The sequence below is a fragment of the Delphinus delphis genome, chromosome 16, assembly GCF_949987515.2.
Source record: "Delphinus delphis chromosome 16, mDelDel1.2, whole genome shotgun sequence".
Lineage (NCBI taxonomy): Eukaryota > Metazoa > Chordata > Mammalia > Artiodactyla > Delphinidae > Delphinus > Delphinus delphis.
Genome location: NC_082698.1, coordinates 55,450,190 through 55,470,662, shown reverse-complemented (window position 1 = coordinate 55,470,662; position 20,473 = coordinate 55,450,190). Strand labels below are relative to the sequence as shown.

The 20,473-nt window shown below is 51.4% G+C and overlaps 1 protein-coding gene across 18 annotated transcripts in view; it reads right to left on the bottom strand.

The window, feature by feature from the left end:
- KCNMA1 (potassium calcium-activated channel subfamily M alpha 1) overlaps window positions 1-10,972 on the bottom strand; it is a 739,336-nt gene extending 728,364 nt beyond the window's left edge. For all 18 annotated transcript variants that reach the window (XR_009522457.1, XM_060034718.1, XM_060034719.1 and 15 more), the window contains exon 1: window positions 10,262-10,972. Coding sequence is in view for 17 of the 18 variants with exons in the window: in XM_060034718.1 (XP_059890701.1) it covers window positions 10,262-10,633 (372 nt within the window). In the remaining variant the exon portion in view is untranslated. The remainder of the gene's footprint in view (window positions 1-10,261) is intronic.
- Between the last annotated feature and the right edge of the window lie 9,501 nt (window positions 10,973-20,473).

Here is a 20,473-nt window from a genome sequence, read left to right as displayed (position 1 = left end):
GACAAACCACCATACTGCTTCCCCCAGTAGCTGCATCATGGTGCATTCCCACACACAGCGCACCAGGCTTCCAATTCCTTCACATCCTCGTCAACACGTGCTGCTTTCTGGGTTTTGAGGTAGTAGCCATCCTGGTGGGTGTGAGGTGTCCTTTTTTTCTTTAAGCACCTCTCTGTCTTGCCTACATTTTCTACAGTGAATATATATACACTTAGGACTAAGGACAAAAGTGTAAAACACAAATTGAAAAAGAGATCTTACAGGGAAAATAGGGTTGTACACGAACTTAAGAAATGGGTTTCTTTTTTTTTTTGTATTTACTTGATTGATTTATTCATTTCTATTATTTTTTATAGACAAAGTTAGCACCAAATATATATATATTTTTTTTGCGGTACGCGGGCCTCTCACTGTTGTGGCCTCTCCCATTGCAGAGCACAGGCTCCGGACGCGCAGGCTCAGCAGCCATGGCTCACGGGCCCAGGTGCTCCGCGGCATGTGGGATCTTCCCGGACCGGGGCACGAACCCGTGTCCCCTGCATCGGCAGGCGGACTCTCAACCACTGCGCCACCAGGGAAGCCCAGTTTCTTTTTTAAGACAGGCAAAGTATTACGGGTTCAGCTCGAGACACCATTCCTATACTCTTCAAGAGTCTTACCACCTGGTCAGCTGTGGCTGCCACAATCTATGAGGGAAACGGCCGTAATTTATGGGTAGCTAAAGCAATTCCTCTAAGCACTGGGAGGAAAGTGCTCCCAGGTGCACAAAGAAGAGAAACAGTGTATTAAGCAGTGGCCAGCTAATGTGGGTCATGAAAATCCCCGGCCCTCAGATAAACCCTTTCTTTCATCTTCCAAATCTTTCCTCCGAGCCTTAAGGGCCCTTATCTCTGAGTTCTCCATTGGCTACTCATTGCCCATCTACTTTTTCCCCTTCCAGAGCCACAAAAAGTCTACTTTCCAAAGTCATGTAAAGGGAAAACAAACTCATGCGGCAATTTCTCCCAAAGAGAAGAATTCTGCTCCTGCATAAACATGTACACAAAGAGGAAGAGCCCCCAGAAACCTTATAACCCCTGGTGTCTGGGCCACAGGGCCACACAAGCCCCACGCTAGCAGTTCATTAGAGGGAACTCACTTGAAAAGCTAAACTCTTCCAAAAGGGAAAGCACTCTTCCCACTGGTCTTTATATAATGCTAATGCTGCACACCCCGGGCATGAGGTCACTTGTCATGATTTATTCATTAAGACAAAGGGGAAGGGACTAAAAACAAAATCCATCCAATTACGTATTTATCCAGCCTCCAGCTCCCAGACGAGAAATTCTACTTTTCTTTGTGTCAACATTTCCCTCTCCCCCCTGCCCTCCCTCACCCTCCCCTCTTGTATGTTCTCTTTCTTTTCTGGTTTCTTTCCGCTCAGCAAAATAGGAGAAATGGCAGCAGTAGTGTATAGAAGCCCAAAGGAGAAGAGATAAGATGAGCAGTTGGAGAGGAATAATCTTCAACTCTAGGAGCAGCTGTATTTAAATGATCCAAAAAGAAACTCACGATCACTGTCTGTTCTCTCTCTCTTGGGAAGAGCCAACACCTAGAAAGCAGAGTCCAATGCAGGCTTCTTAACAAAGGATCTGTACTCTACATACATCTGGATCCCTGGTACTGCCCCCAAATCACATCTGCTCTCGGCCAAGCCCAGCACTGAACTCTGAAAGAAGCTGAACTTTGGAATCACTGGGCACATTCCAGTGACAAAGAGGCGACCCAATAGCTCAGGGATGGCCAAATCCTCACCCACAGCTTCTGACAAGACCTGACACATTGCACAGGACAAACCACCAGAACCAAGAGCCAGGATGGGCTGCTGTGTAAACCCTGGGGAAGAGGGCATGGAGAAACCTCACCGCCTCCGGGGAAGGAGGACATCGGGCAGTGACGAGAGAGAAAAAGAAGGTGGCTTGCACGGTAGCGACAAAAGTTAAGGGCGTTCTACATCTCAAGAACATTGCTGACACTTAAACCCACCCAGCTCTGGGCCTTCTTGGGCCGGATTTAGAATTTGAAATCTATCACCTACCAAGACATGTTCTGTGTGTCCTAGAAACAGCCGAGAAGCAAAGAGGGGTTAGTGCAAGGAGAAAGACCTTTCCATTCATGCTTAGGCGGGTTTGTGCCCCATGGAATGGTGGCCTCGGAAGGCCGTGAACACCCCAGTCCCCTCTGGAGATGGGGCCGAGGGCTCCCAGCACTGGCGCTGGGGAGGACGCCAAAGCACCTTTCTACCCGTATGATGTCACAACTCCACGTGCCTCTCAGCTTGCGAGATCAAGCCTCTATTTGTTGTCCACTAACCTGCAAACTTCAGTCCCTCTGCTCCTGGACTTGGCGGGAATCACCAAGAAAGAAAGGAAATCAAGGAAAGGATAAAGAGTGAAGGAAGGGACACAGCGTTTCTGTTAATTACCTTTGAAATGCCCAGCGTCAACCGGATCTCGTCCCCTGGAAAACCTGGTAGGGAGGCCAATGAAACAGCATAAAGAATACCAAGTAAATGAGATGTTTTAAATAATTTCGCTTTTGGCCATGTAAAGAAGCATTAGTCATACAGGTAATGAGATCTTATAGGGAGACGATTCAGAGGCTCGGCTTGACAACGTGAAGTATACCCCTTCTGGACCTGGAGTGCCAATTACATTTCCAAATTGGCAATTAGACATAATGCCCCAAATAATGCCAAAAACAAAGCAAATTCCGTCTTCAAGCAGCCATTCTTTCGAAGCTGTCCTTCTGCTCCCTGCCTGAGTCATCCACCTCATGGACAAGTGCTCATCGTGAACAAATTCTTCTTACCCACCGGTCAGGGGAGACCGGGGTGGCATGAATAATTAAAATCCAGAAATGACTCAAGCACATCCATCCCTTTCACCCAGAGTTTCTCCATAGCGTCTAACAAATTACCCAAAAGAGCAGCAAAATGTATTTGCACCTACAACATTCCCGCGCAGCCTCCCACAGATCACTGTGGAAGGGCCCTCCCAACATATATCTGTGCTTGTATTTACATGACTCAGTTCCTGCCCTCAGGGGGTTTGCAGGCAACTTGGAGACCAGACATGAGAAGATAACTGAATTTTTCCATCCTTCCATCAAACAAACTGGGTCTTATTTTTATCCCTAGCACCTAGCTTGGTTCCTGGAACAGAGGATGAACTCCCTATGTAATAAAAGCCAAAACAACAACACTAATAACCACAAGATGTATCTGAGGACCTACTGTGTGCCGGGCATCATGCTGAGTCCTTCATTTAGGCTGACGATGCTCACGATAAATGTTTATTCCAGGTTCTCCCCTTTGACGATGGAACAACCCAAAATGCACATCTCCAGGAAAAAGCCCCTGACGGTATGAGCTGTGAAAACCCTGACAGTATGTTGAGAAAAGGAGCTACTTCTAGCTTCATCTGCTGGGATTCTCGAGAAGTACCACTGGAGGGTGGCACAGCACAGTGCCGCACGTCTCTCCCCACTCCGTGATCAGGTCTTGAGCCCAATCCTTTCACATCCCTCCGCTTGGAAAAGCCCACCGAGGTCCCTATGGAAAATCAGGCTGGCAGTTTTACTGCCTGCTGACTTCAAACACCCCGGAGGCAGCGGCCAACAGCTGGCTTCCCGGAGCATCGCCACAGTGCAGCCCTGGCTCCACCACGAGCCTCTAATTTTGCAAGAAGGTGGTTTGGCTGAGTTGCCATCCGGGACTGCGGAAAGTCCCCTGGCAGTGTGACCCACCGGCATGAGGGAGAGCCCACAGCCTGATGGGCGACGCACAGACCACACCCCCATAGATCTGCAGGATGCTGCCCTGGTCACCACAACCCAGCCCCAAACCAACAGCGCTGTGGGTCCCTAGGGAGCAGACACCCGGACAATCAGCTTTAGCGGGGAGCACCCAGACTGAACGGCAGCAACACGGAGAGGCCTGAGCCGAGTTTTCTCCACCTGGCTGTCCTGGCACAGAGAACCTTCCTCTTCTCATCCCTTCCCACTGCTGAAGAGCTGAGACTTTCCATATTTAAAAATAGCCCTGTCTTCAGAGAGAGACCGCCTGGAGACTGAGGCTGGGACCAGATCCTTGCTTCTCAAAGCATGGTCTGCTCAGCATCGACATCACCTGTGGCTTGTCAGAAATGCAGAGTCTCAGGCCCCACCCTGGACCTTCTGAATCAGAATCTGCATTTTAATGGCTCTCCAGGTGATTCGTGCACATGTAAACGTGCGAGAGGCCCCAGAAGTAGATGGACTAAGATGCTCTCTGGCCATGGGAGGGAGAGATCTAACACCCCAACTGAACATCCCTTGAGCCTTCTCCCCGGAGTGCTGGGACACCCCTGCCTCTCAGGCTGGGGCCCCCGAGCTTCCTTCTCCGTGTGCCCAGGGCCAGGGTTCCACCCACTCAGAAGCATCTCAAAAAAAGGGCACTCTCTTGATCTGCTCTCTGCTGTGCACAGAAAGGCTGTGTGACTTCAGAGGTCCTGGGGGACGCTAACCTTGCCTGCCCCCCAAGCAGGTCTCATGGAGACCAATGCTCCCCGCAGGGCTCCAGGAGCTGCGGCATCACGGCACAAACACCGCCCTTCTCACCGGAACCACAGAGGTGTCCTTGCAGGGGCTCCACAGCTCTGAAGTCCCAGGAAGGTGGGGCTGGCCGCTGTGATCCGCAGGCTAGCACGGTCACTGCCACTGTGAGCTGGGACACCGCGGCTGCCCGCACTGGGAAGGAGGTCCTGGCGTCGGAATCCAACACCAACCTGACTGCTTCAGCAGCAGGCTCCTTTTGCCCTGGTCAGAAAGAGATACCCACAGCAAGCACTCTCTGTACCAGGCACACAGCGAATGTCCCCATCCAGGGAAGAAGATAGCGGTGAGCCTTGCCCTTGGAATCCTTCCTCCCCCAGGCCAAACACAAGGGCAGCTCTTGCTTTCCTCCTGATGCACGTTTGGACAAGGACCCTGGGCACCCGGAAATAGAGCCAGCGCGTGGCTTGCAGTCACCAGTATCCTCCTAGGAAATGCTATAGAGTGGGGTCCCTGCGGGTACCTACCCCAAAGGGCTGAGCTCTACGAGGACCCCCGGTTTACAGATGAGGAGACTGAGGCACAAAGCGGTGACGTCCTTGCCCAAGGTCACAGGCTGACTTCTGGGTGCTACATGGCGAGCGTGACACCTAGGCCCTGCTGCTCAAAGTGAGCACGGCCAAGGGCAGTTTAACCAATTCCTCTCCCTTGGGACTTCTCCCAGAACATGACGTGACTCTCCAAGGTGGGGGTTGCAGATATGCCCTGACTTACAATTTTGTTTCACAAGGTAACTGCAAGGGCAAGTGCTCCACAGAACACACTTGGGGAAATACTACTCTGGAGGCGATCAGGGTAAAGCTGGTCTGAGTAGAGAGCACCCTGGCGGGGAAACTGTTCCATTGTCAGGGGAACAGGTCTGTGGGCTCTGGACTGGGGAGAACAGGGGTGGAATTCATCCTTTCTCAAGGGACATTCGACAGCCACACCTGCCCACAAAACCTTCCACTTCTGCTAGGTCTGCAGCTCCTGGAGCCCCACGACGACAATGCTCACCGCTGACCTGCCCGCCATCAGAGCACTAGCCATCCTGCCAAGCCCTCAGCCGTGGGGCCTTCCGAGGCTGCCCCTCCCCGACCTGCCAGCCTCGCAACAGCCAAGAGCTATGAGCCCACATCTCAATCTGACCCTAGCTGGTTGTCTGACCCAAGGACAACCGACTCCAGGGCCTAGAGGTCCCTTTCGGTTCAAAAGTTCTATTTGTTGTAGTCTGTGCCCTTCCAGGGCCAAAAGTTCAAGGAATCAAGGAGAAAGTTTAAAACCTGCCACTTTGTGGAGCTATGATAGCTCCCATTTACAGGCCTGCTAAGTGCCAGGCATTTCCCGGGTGCTGTATACCCAGCATCGTCACTCCTTATAAGAATTCTACAGGGGCTTCCCTGGTGGCGCAGTGGTTGAGTCCGCCTGCCGATGCAGGGGACATGGGTTCGTGCCCCGGTCCGGGAAGATCCCACATGCCGCGGAGCGGCTGGGCCCGTGAGCCATGGCCGCTGAGCCTGCGCGTCCGGAGCCTGTGCTCCGCAACGGGAGAGGCCACAACAGTGAGAGGCCCGCGTACTGGAAAAAAAAAAAAAAAAAAAGAATTCTACAAAGTAAGCATCGTTAGCTTTTCTTACATGTGAAGAAACCATGCTTAACAGGGCTGCCAGCCACAGATGCCCAGCTAACAAGTATGTAATCCATGATTTGCACTCGGGTCTGTCTGACTGCAGCATCTCTACGGAAGCGTGCATTTCCACAGGGGGAGCCAGGAACAAGAAGCAAAAGTTCTCAGGACAAGGGAAGGTCACCTGGAACTCCCCTGTGCCTGGGACCTGAGCACTTCTCCAAGGCCCCCCCTAAGTGATCCGAAGGAACATCTGTAGTTCGTCCGATGCAGACTATCTCCAGGATGAGATGAGGCACCAGGGCCAATCTGGAATCAAGAATTCTGAGGCACTGAAGTTTCCAGCCCTGATTGGATGATGCGTCAGGCCAGACCCTGGGTAATTACCAAGCCGTAATGGGATCTGATGTTTATATTAGTCACGAGTCTAACAGAGAAAACGTGTTGTTTTCTCAGACACAGCCGTGGAGACAAACCTCCATAATTCATTATATGCAGACCAACCTTAATCAATTCCAAACTTCTACAGGGAGGACAGCTCCACCTGAGAGCAGGATGAGTCTATGACCCACAGCAAACCACAGCTCCATAGGAAGCTGGCCTCAGCTTCCCCAGGCATTTAAAGAAAAGCAGACTGTGGGCTGGAGGAAGAGCAGAAGATGGGAATAAAGACACATAAGCACTCCGAGGCTGGAGAGTTACAGAACATGTTCTGAGCTAGAAACTTTACCCACAGATCACCAACTCCTTCTACCGGCTTCCACTGAGTCCCAGAGCAGGAAGGGACATTAGCACTCACAGAATTCAATCCCACATTTTGCACACCAGGAAAGAGACCAGAGAGGTTAATCTACTTCTTCAAGGTCACAACCTTCTTCAGGCTGCCAGAGCCGCTCCTTGTTCACTACAGTCTACGACTGGCTTAGACCTTGAAACGTCACGGCCAAGTAAAGAGAAGGCTCTGATGAAACCCAACAGAGAAAGAAAAATGATGTGAAAAAGTACAGCAAAGAATATAGTACTGGAATGACTGTGCCCAAATTCCCAACTGGGGGAAAATGGGATTCTCCTTCTTCTTTATTTCCTAAAGAAATCCACATAACTATTCTTTTCAGAATAGTAAAGTCATTCACGATTTGAGATTCGGAGGCCAGAGGAACTAAGGATGAGATGCCTCATGAGGTACATCCAGTGTCAGGTTCCTTTAATCAGAAAGGATGGTGCAGTCCCAGAGGCCAAATGCTTGTGATGCTGGAGCTCCTGCTGAAACTTATTCCCCTAGAATTTCAGATGCTAAAAAGACCAGCCTTCCTCTGGACCCTAGCTCCGGGTCAAACCATCTTGGGGCTGAACCAGGATCAGGGTGAATATATCTGAGGGCTGGTAGAATACTAAAGAAAAGCAGCCTTAGTTTGCTTGAGAAACCCAACACTAAAATAATGATTCCAAACTGAAGCCAAATGCATTCTTCTGAACAGTGTCTTGATGACTACCAAATACTTGGAAAGCAAAAAGAATGAAAGACAAAAAAAAAAAAGAATGATTGCAGTAAAAAATACAGATCTCAAGAGTAGAAAGAAAAGCTTATAAAAGGCCCAAGTAACTACTACTGGTCAAAATGAGATGGCTACACACACTGTTTAATTGAGCAAATCAAGGGGCAAGTATTAAGAGATTCTGGGCATGTTTTAAAGGGGACTCTAATGGTACCAAAAGTGACGTGATCTCATTTTATACTGGCCTCACATCTTCCCAACCAACTGCAAGCATCTCTCATCCCAGATGATTCTTTGTAGAAAGTTCCAGTTTAGTCAACTCGGCATGTCTTGGAGCTACAAAATATAGCCTAATATCTAGGGGTTGTTTTTTTTTCTAATGATCATTGCCAAAAACGTATTTTCTTGAGAAAACTTACAGAGGTTATGCTTGGTCATCATTTAAGAAAGAGACTCTTTATGTGAACGATCCAATCAGCATTTCATCAGAAGCAATGCAGTAGCACTGATGTACCCCCTAGAGCAGAAAGGCTTTAGAAGCTGTGTTTAAAACCCCAGGATCACAAAAACACTGAAACTTATTTTGACTCACTGAAAAAAAAGTTTTCATTATGATCTAGCCTGCCCAGTTCCTGAAGGATAAGGAGATCGTTAAAAAGTTCCCCAAAATCACTCAGTGTAGAAAACGTCTGAGATGCATGCAACTACAAGTTCTACCTCTAAGGGTAGCACGGAATCTCAGTAAAGGAAAAACACTCACAGACTAAAGACTGGTGGGGAGGCAGAGGAGAGGGAATGTGTGAATAAGAAGGCTATATGAATAAGCACTGATCAGGAGGGCTAGGCAAGGGGCTGGGTCTAGGGGGTCTCGGGGTTAGGATTTTGCTTAACCTAATGGCTTCTCTGGAATGTGGGTGGTTTTGCACCTTGACAAGTAAGGAGAAACTGCTATGGCCAAGAAGGTAACTCCAGAGAAAACTGACGGACTAACATCTGGAGGTCTCCGGAGAAGTAGGAGGAAGAGGAAGAGAATGATGGCTTTTATTGTTCTCCCTTATTTCCAACACACCAGTATTTTCCAAAACACAAATGTGCTACCACAAAACACAGCTGAGCTCCAGCACCCAACACAATGTATAATTAATGATCAGGAGAGAGAGAGAGAGAGAGAGAGAGAGAGAGAGAGAGGGAGCTTCCTTTCACCCTTGTGTGTCACCCATAGCCCCCATCTTACCTACTCCCTCCCCGTAGCAATTAAGGAGGCTGCCACAAGTTGCTGTGCCCCGTGGAAGTTTGAGGTGTCCTCGGATTAACTTTATTAGAAAAGGTGTGAGCATTCCCACCGAGATGTGCCACGGCCTTGCACTGTTCCCTATCCCGCTTTGAGCTTCCCTCCCTCTGAAAATGCTGGCGCTGGTTAGTCCCCTAGGTTAAAAATTAGTCAAACAGAAAACAGCTTGGTCACTCTTTTTTCCAGTTCTTTCTTTTTTATCCTGCAGTTCTATGAAAAACTGCCCGCCACCTCTCACCTTCAGCCAGTGGGGGGGGGGGGGGGAAGAGGACATCTCTAGGGACACGACGGCGACAAACCAGGCAGTCAGCCTAGCAACCATACATAAGGTGTAGTGAGCCTCGGTGCTGGTGGGCGTCTCTGCGCCAGGAATAGTTTAAAGCCGACATCCAGCCACCTCAAAAGCGTCGGGGAGGAGGCTCGCGTGAAAACCTCGGCCTCGGCGGGCTCTCGGGCGGACCTCCCGCTCTAGCTCCACGCTGCCGGGGGCATTTCCGGGGACCTGAAGGCGGTGGCAGGGGGGCGAGAATGCAGATGCCGAAGAACTTGCGGTGGGGGTGGGGGTCTGCTCCAACAGTAGGAGAGGGAGGGGACATCAGTTTTGCGACCTCGCCACATTCCTAAAGTGGCAGCATCCGCGGGTTGCCTCCAAAACTGGGATGCATCTCCCCAACTTTCTCTCGCCCCTCCAGGTCCCCCGCACGTCCTCTGGTCATGTTCCTCCCCTGGGATTCCCTAGTCCAAAAGATGTTCTCCCTTTCTCAAAGGATTTTCCTGCCCTTCTGATTTTACGAACTCATCTCCCCAACAGGTTTCTAACGTGCGGGCTGACGCGCTCCCCCTCGCCCACCACAAGGAGCCGAGCCCGGGCAGGTGAGCCGCGCGGAACACGCACCGAGCGGCCCCCAGCTTGCTCGGTGCCCGCCGAGTCGGCTCTCCCTACCTCCCATCCCGGCCCCAGCCGCAGCCACAAACAACCCTACAATAAACAAGGGGACGGGATTTGGCGTCCGCGTCCCGGAGCGCACCGGTTGGGGGCAACTCCTCACCCCCGGCGCGCCGCCCGAAGCCCCAACAGGCGGGCGCCAGGAGAGCGGAGGGAAGGGAAGGCGGCGAGGGGAAGGCAGGCAGGGATGGAGGGAGGCACGGCGCTGTGAGAAGCGAGGAGGTGGGCTGCAGGGGACGCCGAGAAGCGGCGGGGCTGGCGCAGGGGGGAGGCGCCGGGGCGCGCGTTACCTTCGTCTTGCCCCCGCAGTGGCAGCAAACGGTCCACAGGTACTTGAGCGTCCGCCAGAGCAAGATGATGAAGAGGCCCCCGAAGAAAGTCACCATGGAGGAGGCCAGGAAAGCCCACCACATGCGCTGGCCCCGGCTGTCGCACGGCACCTCCATGGTCACTGGGATGATGAGCGCATCCATCTTGGGCTCGTGGACCGAGGACGAGGAGGAAGAGGAGGAGGAAGAAGAGGAGGAGGAAGAGGAGGAGGAGGAGGACGCGTCTAGGCTGAGAAGGTTCGCGTGGATATTGCTACTCATTCTAAGAGTGCTGCCTCCGCCGCCGCCGCCGCCGCCGCCGCTGCTGCCGCCGCCGCCGCCACCATTTGCCATAGCTAGCAACGGGCAGCCGGCGCAGGGGCTCGGGGGAGCTCCTCCCGCCGCCAGCGCCACCCCGAACACCCATCAACAGCCATATTGCTGCTACTGCTGCCGCCGCCGCCGCCGCGGAGCGCGGGGAGGGGGCGGGGAGGCGCCTGGTCTCGGGGAGCTGTGCGCGACCTGGCGGGGTGCGCGGAGATATATACAGCGGGCCGACGCCGCCGCCCGCCCTCCCCCCGGCCGCCGGCCCGCCCGCCCAGGGGGGAGGGGGACGGAGCGCGCGGGCAGCTCCCCTCCCCGGCCCGAGCCCCGCTAACCCCGGGCTGCGCGGGCCCAGAGCGCCGAGAACGAGGAGGCGCTGCGGTCCGCCCCCGGGCCCGCCCCGGCTCTGCTCGCCGGCCCGGTTGCCCTCCGCGTCGCGTCGCGCCGCTCCGCGCCGCCCGTCCGCGGTGCGCCACGCGTTTGCGCCGCGCTCCGGCCCGGGACCCCTCCCCGCACGCAGCCCGCGCAGCTAGCCCGCCGCTCTGGGCTTATTAGGCGGCGACTCGTTAATAATGCCTCATCAGCCCCCTCCCGGGCGCCCCCGCGCCAGCCCTCCTCTCCCGGCTGCGCTCGGCTCCCGCTCGCCGCCCCGGTGTGCGCCGGGCCCCGGCAGGTTCACCGCGCCCGGCCCGCCGCCGCTGCCGCCGCCGCCGCTAGCCCATGTTCCCGGGATCCCCGAGCCGCGCCGCCACGCCGCTGAGCCTCCTCGGCCTTCGCTCGATCTTCCTCCCCGCTTCCTCAGGCTCCTCCTCGTCGCCGCCCGAGCCTCTCCTGCGCGCGCCCCGCGCTCCCCGCAGCCGCCAGCAACAGCAGCTGCAGCAACTGGAGCGGGCGCGGGCTCAGGCCGCCCGAACGGGAGGGGAGGAGGTTCGCCGCGCTGGCTCGCCTCGGCCCCGAGCTGGGCAGGGGGCCGGCAGACCCCTTGGCGACGGCCTGGCACGCACCCCTGAGCCGCAGTGCGAAAGGTAGAGAGCCCCAAATCCAGGCGCGGGACCCGACACCTCTCTCCAAGGTGCTGCGCCCCCAGCCGAGCGCCCTGGGGGACCCGAGGAGGATGGCCGGGTGCCCGTGGCAGGCCATTTTTCCCAAAGGAGCCCCCAGTGGGGAGGGGAGAAGTGACCAGCTGTTGCTTGCACAGGCCGGACGCCCCAAGCTCCTCGGGCTTCGGGAGTGAGGAGGACCCTTCTCCAGGATACACACCCTCGTTCGACCCCTACCAGCCCCTGTCGCTCTTCCCTGTCGCCTTCCTAGGTGCCCCAGTGCCCCCTGTGTTCTGGAAAGCAGGGCCATGCAGGGGCCTGGCAGGTGGTCTGTGGCCTTTGACAGCAGCAGGTGGTTTTTCTGCCTCTTCCTTATTAAGCGACAGAGGCTGCCTAAGAGAGTAGGCAAAGATGGGCAGGGCCGACCTGACCTCAGGGACAGTGAAAGCTCCTATAGACAACAGAGTTCCCTAATGTCACTCCCCTTTTATTCAGCCTCAGACTCCATCGTGTGAGAAGGGCAGCTCCAAGCTCCATTAAAGCCCGCCTTTCCCCATTTAGGGTCTTCTGTCCTCCCCACTTAGAGGTGAAGAAGGTGTCTGCGTTTGTTCAGCAGCCTCTCCCTAACCACCAGGGGAAATCCCCCTTCTGATACTCTCAACCTTTGCTCCCTCTGGACACTGCCCTTCCTTATGCTACCAGCTGGACCACAAGTTTTTCCAGCACTAATTAAAAGGAAGATGATCACATTCTCCCCTCATTGCCCACAGGGGTTTCCCCAAAGTTTCCAGCTCATTAGTTTAAGCCTAATTGGAATTCTCGGGTTGCTTTCAGGCCTCTCTGTGGTGAAGGCCAAGTTAGCATCCTTCACTGTATAGGCCTGTGCTGTTTCTGCCTGAGCCACAGTTCAGCCCCTCCCCTTGCCCTTGGAGGCCCTAGGATGCAGGGGAGGATGGGGCAAGGGAGGCCAAGCTGGGCAGAGAGGCTCAAGGGGATGTGTGAAGCTTCCTCCTCCTGTCTGATTCAGAGTACATTCACTGCGCTCAGGACACACATCCATTAGTACAGTCAAGGACAAAGGCAAAGGGGAAATGGAATGAGGTAAGAGTGCTTAAGTGTTTGGTCCTCAAAAGCAGTATGTAAAAGGGAGCTCCAGACAATATTCTCCAGAAAGTGAAATTGTCTCTCACCCACATGGTACCCGCAGCCTGGTCCTCCACGTTCAGAAACCACTCCGAGCACATCCCTGCCGCATCGGCCCCATTCATGCAGAGGCCCTGGGTCCTTTCCAGCACTGGCTTGGGGGGATCAGCCCCAGAAGCGCTCAGGGGAAGTGCAAGAAGGTGGCTGAGGCCCTGTGGTTCCTGGATTTATTAGCCTTCTAAATGGCTGTACTTTGCTGCCTTTGGGCCTCAGCCTATGCCAGGAAAGTTAAGGACTTTCCTTACAGTTTAGATTTGAAATTTAAATACAAAACACCCGTAACCCGAAAAGAGCAGCAAAGGATACGACTGCCTCCCCGGTGGGATATGAAACCCCCAGAATGGATTCCCTCCCCCCATATAATTGAGCTTCCACAAACCAATGAATGCCCTCCAGGCTTTCCTGGACTCTCCCCACAGCCTGGGTTCCCTTCAGACACCAGTCCGGGGGCTAGTAGCTAGAGGCCACTGACTGCTGTGACTTCTATCACCCCAACTGCAGCATCCCCAGCTGTGTTTCTCCTCCATCATCACCTTCATCATCTCATCATTCTTCCAGAGGTTCTGGGAGGCCCCTGAGACATCATCTCCTCTGCTTTGTTCATCACTCGTCCCTGTGCTGACTGGAGCTTGTAGCAACTTCTGTGTTACACAAAAACGAGGCTTAGGGCTTCCCTGGTGGCACAGTGGTTGAGAGTCCGCCTGCCCATGCAGGGGACGCAGGTTCGTGCCCCGGTCTGGGAAGATCCCACATGCCGCGGAGCGGCTGGGCCCGTGAGCCATGGCCGCTGAGCCTGCGCGTCCGGAACCTGTGCTCCGCAACGGGAGAGGCCACAACAGTGAGAGGCCCGTGTACCACAAAAAAAAAAAAAAAAAACAAACGAGGCTTAGGATCCTCAGAGACCCTCACCATCAAAGTCAAGAAACTACTATTCCTACAATCCCCAGTCCTTACCACCCCCTGACTGGTGGGCACCAAATGAGACAGTGGCCACCATTCACCGCCACCCACCAGAAATAGACCTCATCAGGCCATGGCCCAGCTCTCCCTCTACTTCCTTACTAACCACAGACTTCAGAAAGCCTGGCACCTGACCTCACCAATTTAGGCCTCAAACTTAAAGGGAACCTTAGGTACCACTTCATTCATTGTGCTTTCTCATCTGTAAATTGGAATTAAAATAAGAACTGCCCTGCCCACCTCAAAGGATTGTTTGTAAGGTTGAAAAAACATACAGATCTTCTTTGTAATTACTGTGACCCAAAAATAACCAGCCAAACACAGATCAGAGCTTCTGACCACCCACACACACAAGCCAGTCCCCGTGTTTGTGTAGCGGGGGAGATGGGTACAGGCAAGACTGTCACTCCCGGACCCACACTGCTGTCCTGCACCCCATGAGGCCCCTCAGTTGGGATGAGAACGGAAGCACAGTGCCTCTGCCTTCTGCCGCAGCCGTTACACAGCAGGCCATATGGACCCACAGACAGCTGGGTGTGGACAGACTCTAGGGCGCTACAGAGCCGCTCCAGGCCGGTGGGCCCTCAGAACACTGACACCCACGCCCACTCCCCACCTTCCCACCCCCTGGTATGGCCTTGGGAATGTGAAGGCTATAGAGAAGCACCTACAAATTGCCCCAGTGCATTTCACCTCTTGTAGGTGTGTCTGCAGGCTGGGAATTGAGAGCCATTGCACAAGAACTGAAAGTCTTTACGAAAGTACAAATTCCAACCTCCCCCGTTCTGAAAACAATACAAGCCACTTATTTATTTCTAGTCACATTTATAAGCTTCTCAGTGAGGAGGGCAGCCTCTTTATCATGTCAACATGTGCCTATGGCAGCCATCACAGCAAACTGGGGTTTCCCGTTTCTAAATTATTCTACTCTGAACAATCCCAACCGATTTAAAAGAAAGAAATAAAAGTGCATGAACACACAAACTAAAAAGGCAGAGAGACTGAAGTAATAGCCAAGGAGAACAAAGAAGCTTATTTACTTAAATGTCGGCCCAACATCACAATTAACGTATACAGTTTCATTTTTTTTCAGGCCTGGATCTGCTTCCCATACTCTTGACATAAATCTGGGTGATTCTGCTCTAAAGAAGCCAGGTGAACTCTGTAAGTGATTTAGCGCCCTCTGGTGGTTCTTCTTGGCACATGACATTATTTTGTGAATTCAAAAAAGGGGCTTATTAAAACAGAAATTTGAGATATGAAAATTCCAAAGAGAAAACTCTGCTGTAGAAACCTACAACCACAATAATATTAATTATCCAGTTGTCAGTCCTACTAGCATATACACTGTTGTGATAAAGGCACTAACAGGGTTCACGTTGTTACCATGATTTGATGTCAGATCTTCTAAGCTATAACTACTATTGGTAACCTAACACTCCTTAAATTACCACTGTGTTATCTTCTGAACAGCTAATAGTACTCCCACTTCCCTCACCCTAGTCTTTATAATCTCTTTGTAGTGTCAGAAAGGGCAGTAGCTATTCTCCAATTTACTGGCAAGGAAACTGAGGCTTAGATCTGTCGAGTTTTCACGAGAGACTGTACCTTTGGAGAAATTTATCTCTTTGTGATTTATAACAAAAGAAGAAGACCATTGCAGCACATCCCTTGAAACCATGCTCTAGGGCCTTTGAGTACCAGAAGGGAGCACTGGTCCCCAGGATGGAGAGAGGGACTCAGAGAGCAAGCTTTGAGGGGTTTGTTTACTATAAATATCTTTTTCTACTTATAAGAATAATTCAGGGCTTCCCTGGTGGCGCAGTGGTTGAGAGTCTGCCTGCCGATGCAGGGGACATGGGTTCGTGCCCCGGTCCGGGAAGACCCCACATGCCGCGGAGCGGCTGGGCCCGTGAGCCATGGCCGCTGAGCCTGCGCTTCCGGAGCCTGTGCTCCGCAACGGGAGAGGCCACAACAGTGAGAGGCCCGCGTACCGGAAAAAAAAAAAAAAAAAAAAAGAATAATTCAGACTCATAAAGTTTCATAAAAGAGTATAAAAATCACGTAGATATATACAAATATAATTGCCTTTTATCTGTTGACCTTATACCCTTATCAACCCATCTTTGATTTGAAAAAAAAACCCCTATATTTCTGTTTCCCTTGCAGTGGGTGTGGACCACGCGACTACATGTTAGCCAGTGGAATCTGAGCAGATGCTACATGCACTCTATAGGTTGCACGGTTATAAAGAAGAGACTTTCCCTCTATTTCCTGTCTCTTCTCCCCACTGGCTGGAATATGGATGTGATCTTAGTTCATGAGGTTGAATAATTGCCTCTTTAGCACGCAACAAATAGAAGGAGTCTGGTCCCCCAAACGCCAAAGAGCTAGGACGTCAGCCCACGGTTGTTTAGTTCACCCTATTAAGTGAGAGGGGAAAACACTCTCACTTTGTCACTGTTATATTCTGGTTTGGAACAGCAGCCAAAGTATATTTCTTAATAAAGGAACTTATTATTTTCAGTTGTTTAAAAAAAAAAAGTCACCCAGAATCTCACCATTAACAGATAACCATTATTAATATTTTTTTATAAATTTATTTATTTATTTATTTTTGGCTGCGTTGGGTCTTCATTGCTGCTCATGGACTTTCTCTAGTTGCAGCGAGCAAGGGCTACTCTTCCTTGCGGTGCGAGGGCTTCTCATTAGGGTGGCTTCTCCTGTTGCAGAGCACGGGCTCTAGAGCCCAGGCTCCGTAGTTGTGGCGCACAGGCATGTGGGATCTTCCCGGACCAGGGATCAAACCTGTGTCCCCTGCATTGGCAGGTGGATTCTTAACCACTGAGCCACCAGGGAACTCCCACCATTATTGATATTTTTATATATTTCTTTCGTGTGTTTTCTTGAGTGTGTATTTTTGCAAAATTAGGGTTAGACTGAACATCTAATTTTTATTCTATTTTCCCTTCACATTACACTGTAAGCATTTTCCTCCATGTCATTAAATATCATAGATACTTTTTTTTTAATAATTGAATAGGGCTTCCCTGGTGGCGCAGTGGTTGAGAGTCTGCCTGCCGATGCAGGAGACATGGGTTCGTGCCCCGGTCCGGGAAGATCCCACATGCCGCAGAGCAGCTGGGCCCGTGAGCCATGGCCGCTGAGTCTGCGCTTCCGGAGCCTGTGCTCTGCAACGGGAGAGGCCACGGCAGTGAGAGGCCCGCGTACCGTATAATAATAATAATTGAATAATATTCTATTAGATGGCGTACTGCTGACACTTAGGTTATTCCAAAACTTGTTAAATAAGTCCCAAACCTGTGTCAGTGATTTATACTAGTCAAAAAGATGCCCTGAAGATTTCCACAGACATTCTTACTCCTAGCCCCAGCACCTGTCTTCTACAGAGCGTGCATGTCCAAGCCAACCTGCCTGTGGGCTACTTCCCAGCCTTGCCCTATATCAGGGACCTCATATCAGCCAATTCCAAGTGAAGAATTTGGGAGCCAGGACGTGGCACCCACAGAAAATTCTCCCCTTTTCTCACACGTGAAAGCCAACGGTTCTGGGGAAAATAGTGTCTGTGGTCCCACCATATCTTTCTCAGTCATTGTTCCCAATGCCAGCCAAGATACAAACTGAAAGAATGTAGCCTTCATTTCCCTAAACTACTGATACATCCATGGCTGGGTCAAAGTAGGCCCAACTCATGGACCATGCCCTGCTTAGAATTTGTCTTCCACTTCCATCCCATCAGACTTCTGGAAATTCCCGCCTCCCTTTCATCTCTATGAGCAATGTCACCCCATCAGGACATCGGTACTGTGGACCTTGCCTCTGGGAGGTAGGCAGGGCAAAACTTCATCCACCCATTTCCACGGTGGGAAAAGAAGGCACCAAAGGAAAGAGGTCCTCCTCGCTACTCCTCACTGGTTCTTCTGACACCCAGACCAATAGACTTTCTCATCCTTTTCTTAGAAGGTCCCCAATTTGATCTTTGCGAAAGCTCTGGTTCAAGATCTGGGCAGTCTAGAACTCAACTCTTCATCCCTCGCACTCCAAGGTCCTCGACTGACTACATTATAAAAGGGATGGAGGGACTTCCCTGGCGGTCCTGTAGTTAAGACTGTGCTTCCGCTGGAGGGGACATGGGTTCGATCCCTGGTCGGGGAACTAAGATCCCGCATGCTGTGCGGTGCAGCCAAAAGAAAAAAATAAGAAAAGAAAAAAAATATAAAAGTAAACGGGATGGACTGTGCAGATGAATCAAGGGGTTTAATCCCGCCTCTGCCTAGAAGCTCTCGCCACTTTTGCAAAACAGGACAATGCTGAGGCCACCCTTCCCACTTACAAACCCTCTTGAGAATAAGGAGAGATGAGTCAAAAGTCAGACGTCTCTGTGGGTTTCACTGACTTCTAATTTTGACTTACACTGTTGGTGTCTGCTTTTGGCGTAACTTTATCCAGAGCAGAATCACTTTGTTTCACACTGACAACTGGCCCCCCCTTGAAGTCACACCCCTTCTTTAACTTTAGTATCTATCCCACAGTTGCCAAGCTTCCTGCTTCCCAAAGATGAGATAATAATTTAATGGCTTGACAAATTATAAACCACGGTATTTTAATGAGTTAAGGCTACCTGCGTGAAACCAAGAAATTCTGCTTGTGCAATATTTTTGTGAAAACAAACAAAATAAGACAAAATTCCAATCCAGCAATATCCTGGGAGTCGCAGAAGAATAAGCCATTGAGGAAACACAGCTCCAAAGACTGGTGGCTGAGTTCAAGAGGAAAGTTCATTACAAGTCTTTATGGAAGGAGCTGCCATGTTTCAAGCTGAGTCCTTGAGTCCTGCCACCAAGGGGAGTTCTGCCCAGTTGTCCTACTCATCCAGAGAGGGTGCTGTGCCAGTGCCTACAAGTCCAGACACAGAGAGCAGTGACCTCTGGTTCCTCCAGGTGCTGACGCTGTTTGGCGGCACCCGCTGAGTGCCCCACCAGCTCTTCCTCCCTGGGGGCCTCTGACATAGGCTTATATGAGCACAAACTTTGGATACTTTAGATACTTCTAGAAAGTATGCACTACGCACAAAGTATGCCTCCCTTGCACTATGCAGCTGGGACAGAGCAGGCTGTTAGAGGCAGACACCCCGGGGGCACATGGCTGAGTCTTTGCATTCAGAAAGCCCCGGGGACCCCCAGGATGCTGTGCTAACTGCATTCCCTGCAGGTCGCTGTGCTGGACTGCAGGCTTACAGAAACATCCCTTTGCTTATCTGTAAACCTCACTTTGTTCTTCCCTCCTTGTAACAAAATTGAAAGCTGTGAGTTGAACAAAGTAACGCACACGTTGTCCTAACCATTCTGGGAACTCCCTGGGTGATGGATAGTCATGGACTGAACAGCTTTTGATCTCACTTGCTCCTGACGCTCCTGCCAAGATCTGTCTTGGTGACACTATACTGAGACATACTGGCTGATATGCATGACTGGCAACTCCTTCCGAAGGTAATCCATGTTCTGGTTAAAGTACAATGGCTCAAGTGGGAATTCCAACCCCTTTATCATTAGTGTAGAAATTCCATGGTTCATAATCTGGTGGCCCATTGAAATGACTTCCCATTCAACTCAGTGGGAGAGACCATTTGAATCAGAACCAGCCTAAAGACTGAACAGGATTTATCCCCACGCTGCAACGCCCAGAAGGCTCCCTCTGGGGAGACGGTGTCATCAGCACTACCTGGGAGCTGAGGTGACAGGCAGAGAAATGGCATGTGGCAGTACATGCCCTTCCTTCAAGGGCAGGAATAGTCATGATTACCCACTAAAGAGGTCAGGTACCACAGGAAGCACTTGACATGTCCCCAGATTTAAGGCAAACATTTCCCCCAATTCTTCATATCGCCTTCACAACCTTTACCACATCATCATGCTGCCTGTACTATTACTTAATATTTGTCTCCAATGGATTGCTTTTACTTACTCAAATTTATAGCAAAAGGATATTCTATAACGCTACCTTCGTGGAAAACCAGCATTGCTATGCACAGAAGGTAAATAAATAATAAATAAAATTAAAATAAATAAGATGAAATACAAACAGAAATAAATAATAAATAGACAGAAAGTGTAAAAACAGACATAATAAATAAAAACGATGTCATCAAGTCAGAACTTGACGTTGTCAACAGCCAGCCCTTACCCTGAGGCCTGGACTCCCTTTGCTAAACGGAGAAACTGGCGAGTGATATCGATGTGCTGCAGTCACTCCCACTGTCTCTGTGACAACTGGGTTTGAGAAAGGATTGAGCAGGGCCTGACTTTGTCACTGAGTGCCAGGATGCAGGATGAGCTAAGTCAGCCTGTATACCACCTGAGGCTCACAGCTCACCCTTCGAGAAATGCTGTGTTTTCCTTCTTGGTTTAATTCTAACAGGATCCCGTAAGTAGGTATTACCCTCACTATACAGATGTAGAAACTGAGGCTCAAATAGGTTATGTACCCGCCTCATCCAGAGTCACACACAGAGCTGGTATTTGCTCCAAAGCCTTCCTGGGGTCAGTGGACAACGTCAGCCTCGTGGTCAACCAGCCCTCAGCCCCTCCTGGGACCATCCTAACTCTAGAGCTGGAAGGACTCTACTAGAGATCATTTTCTCTGACTT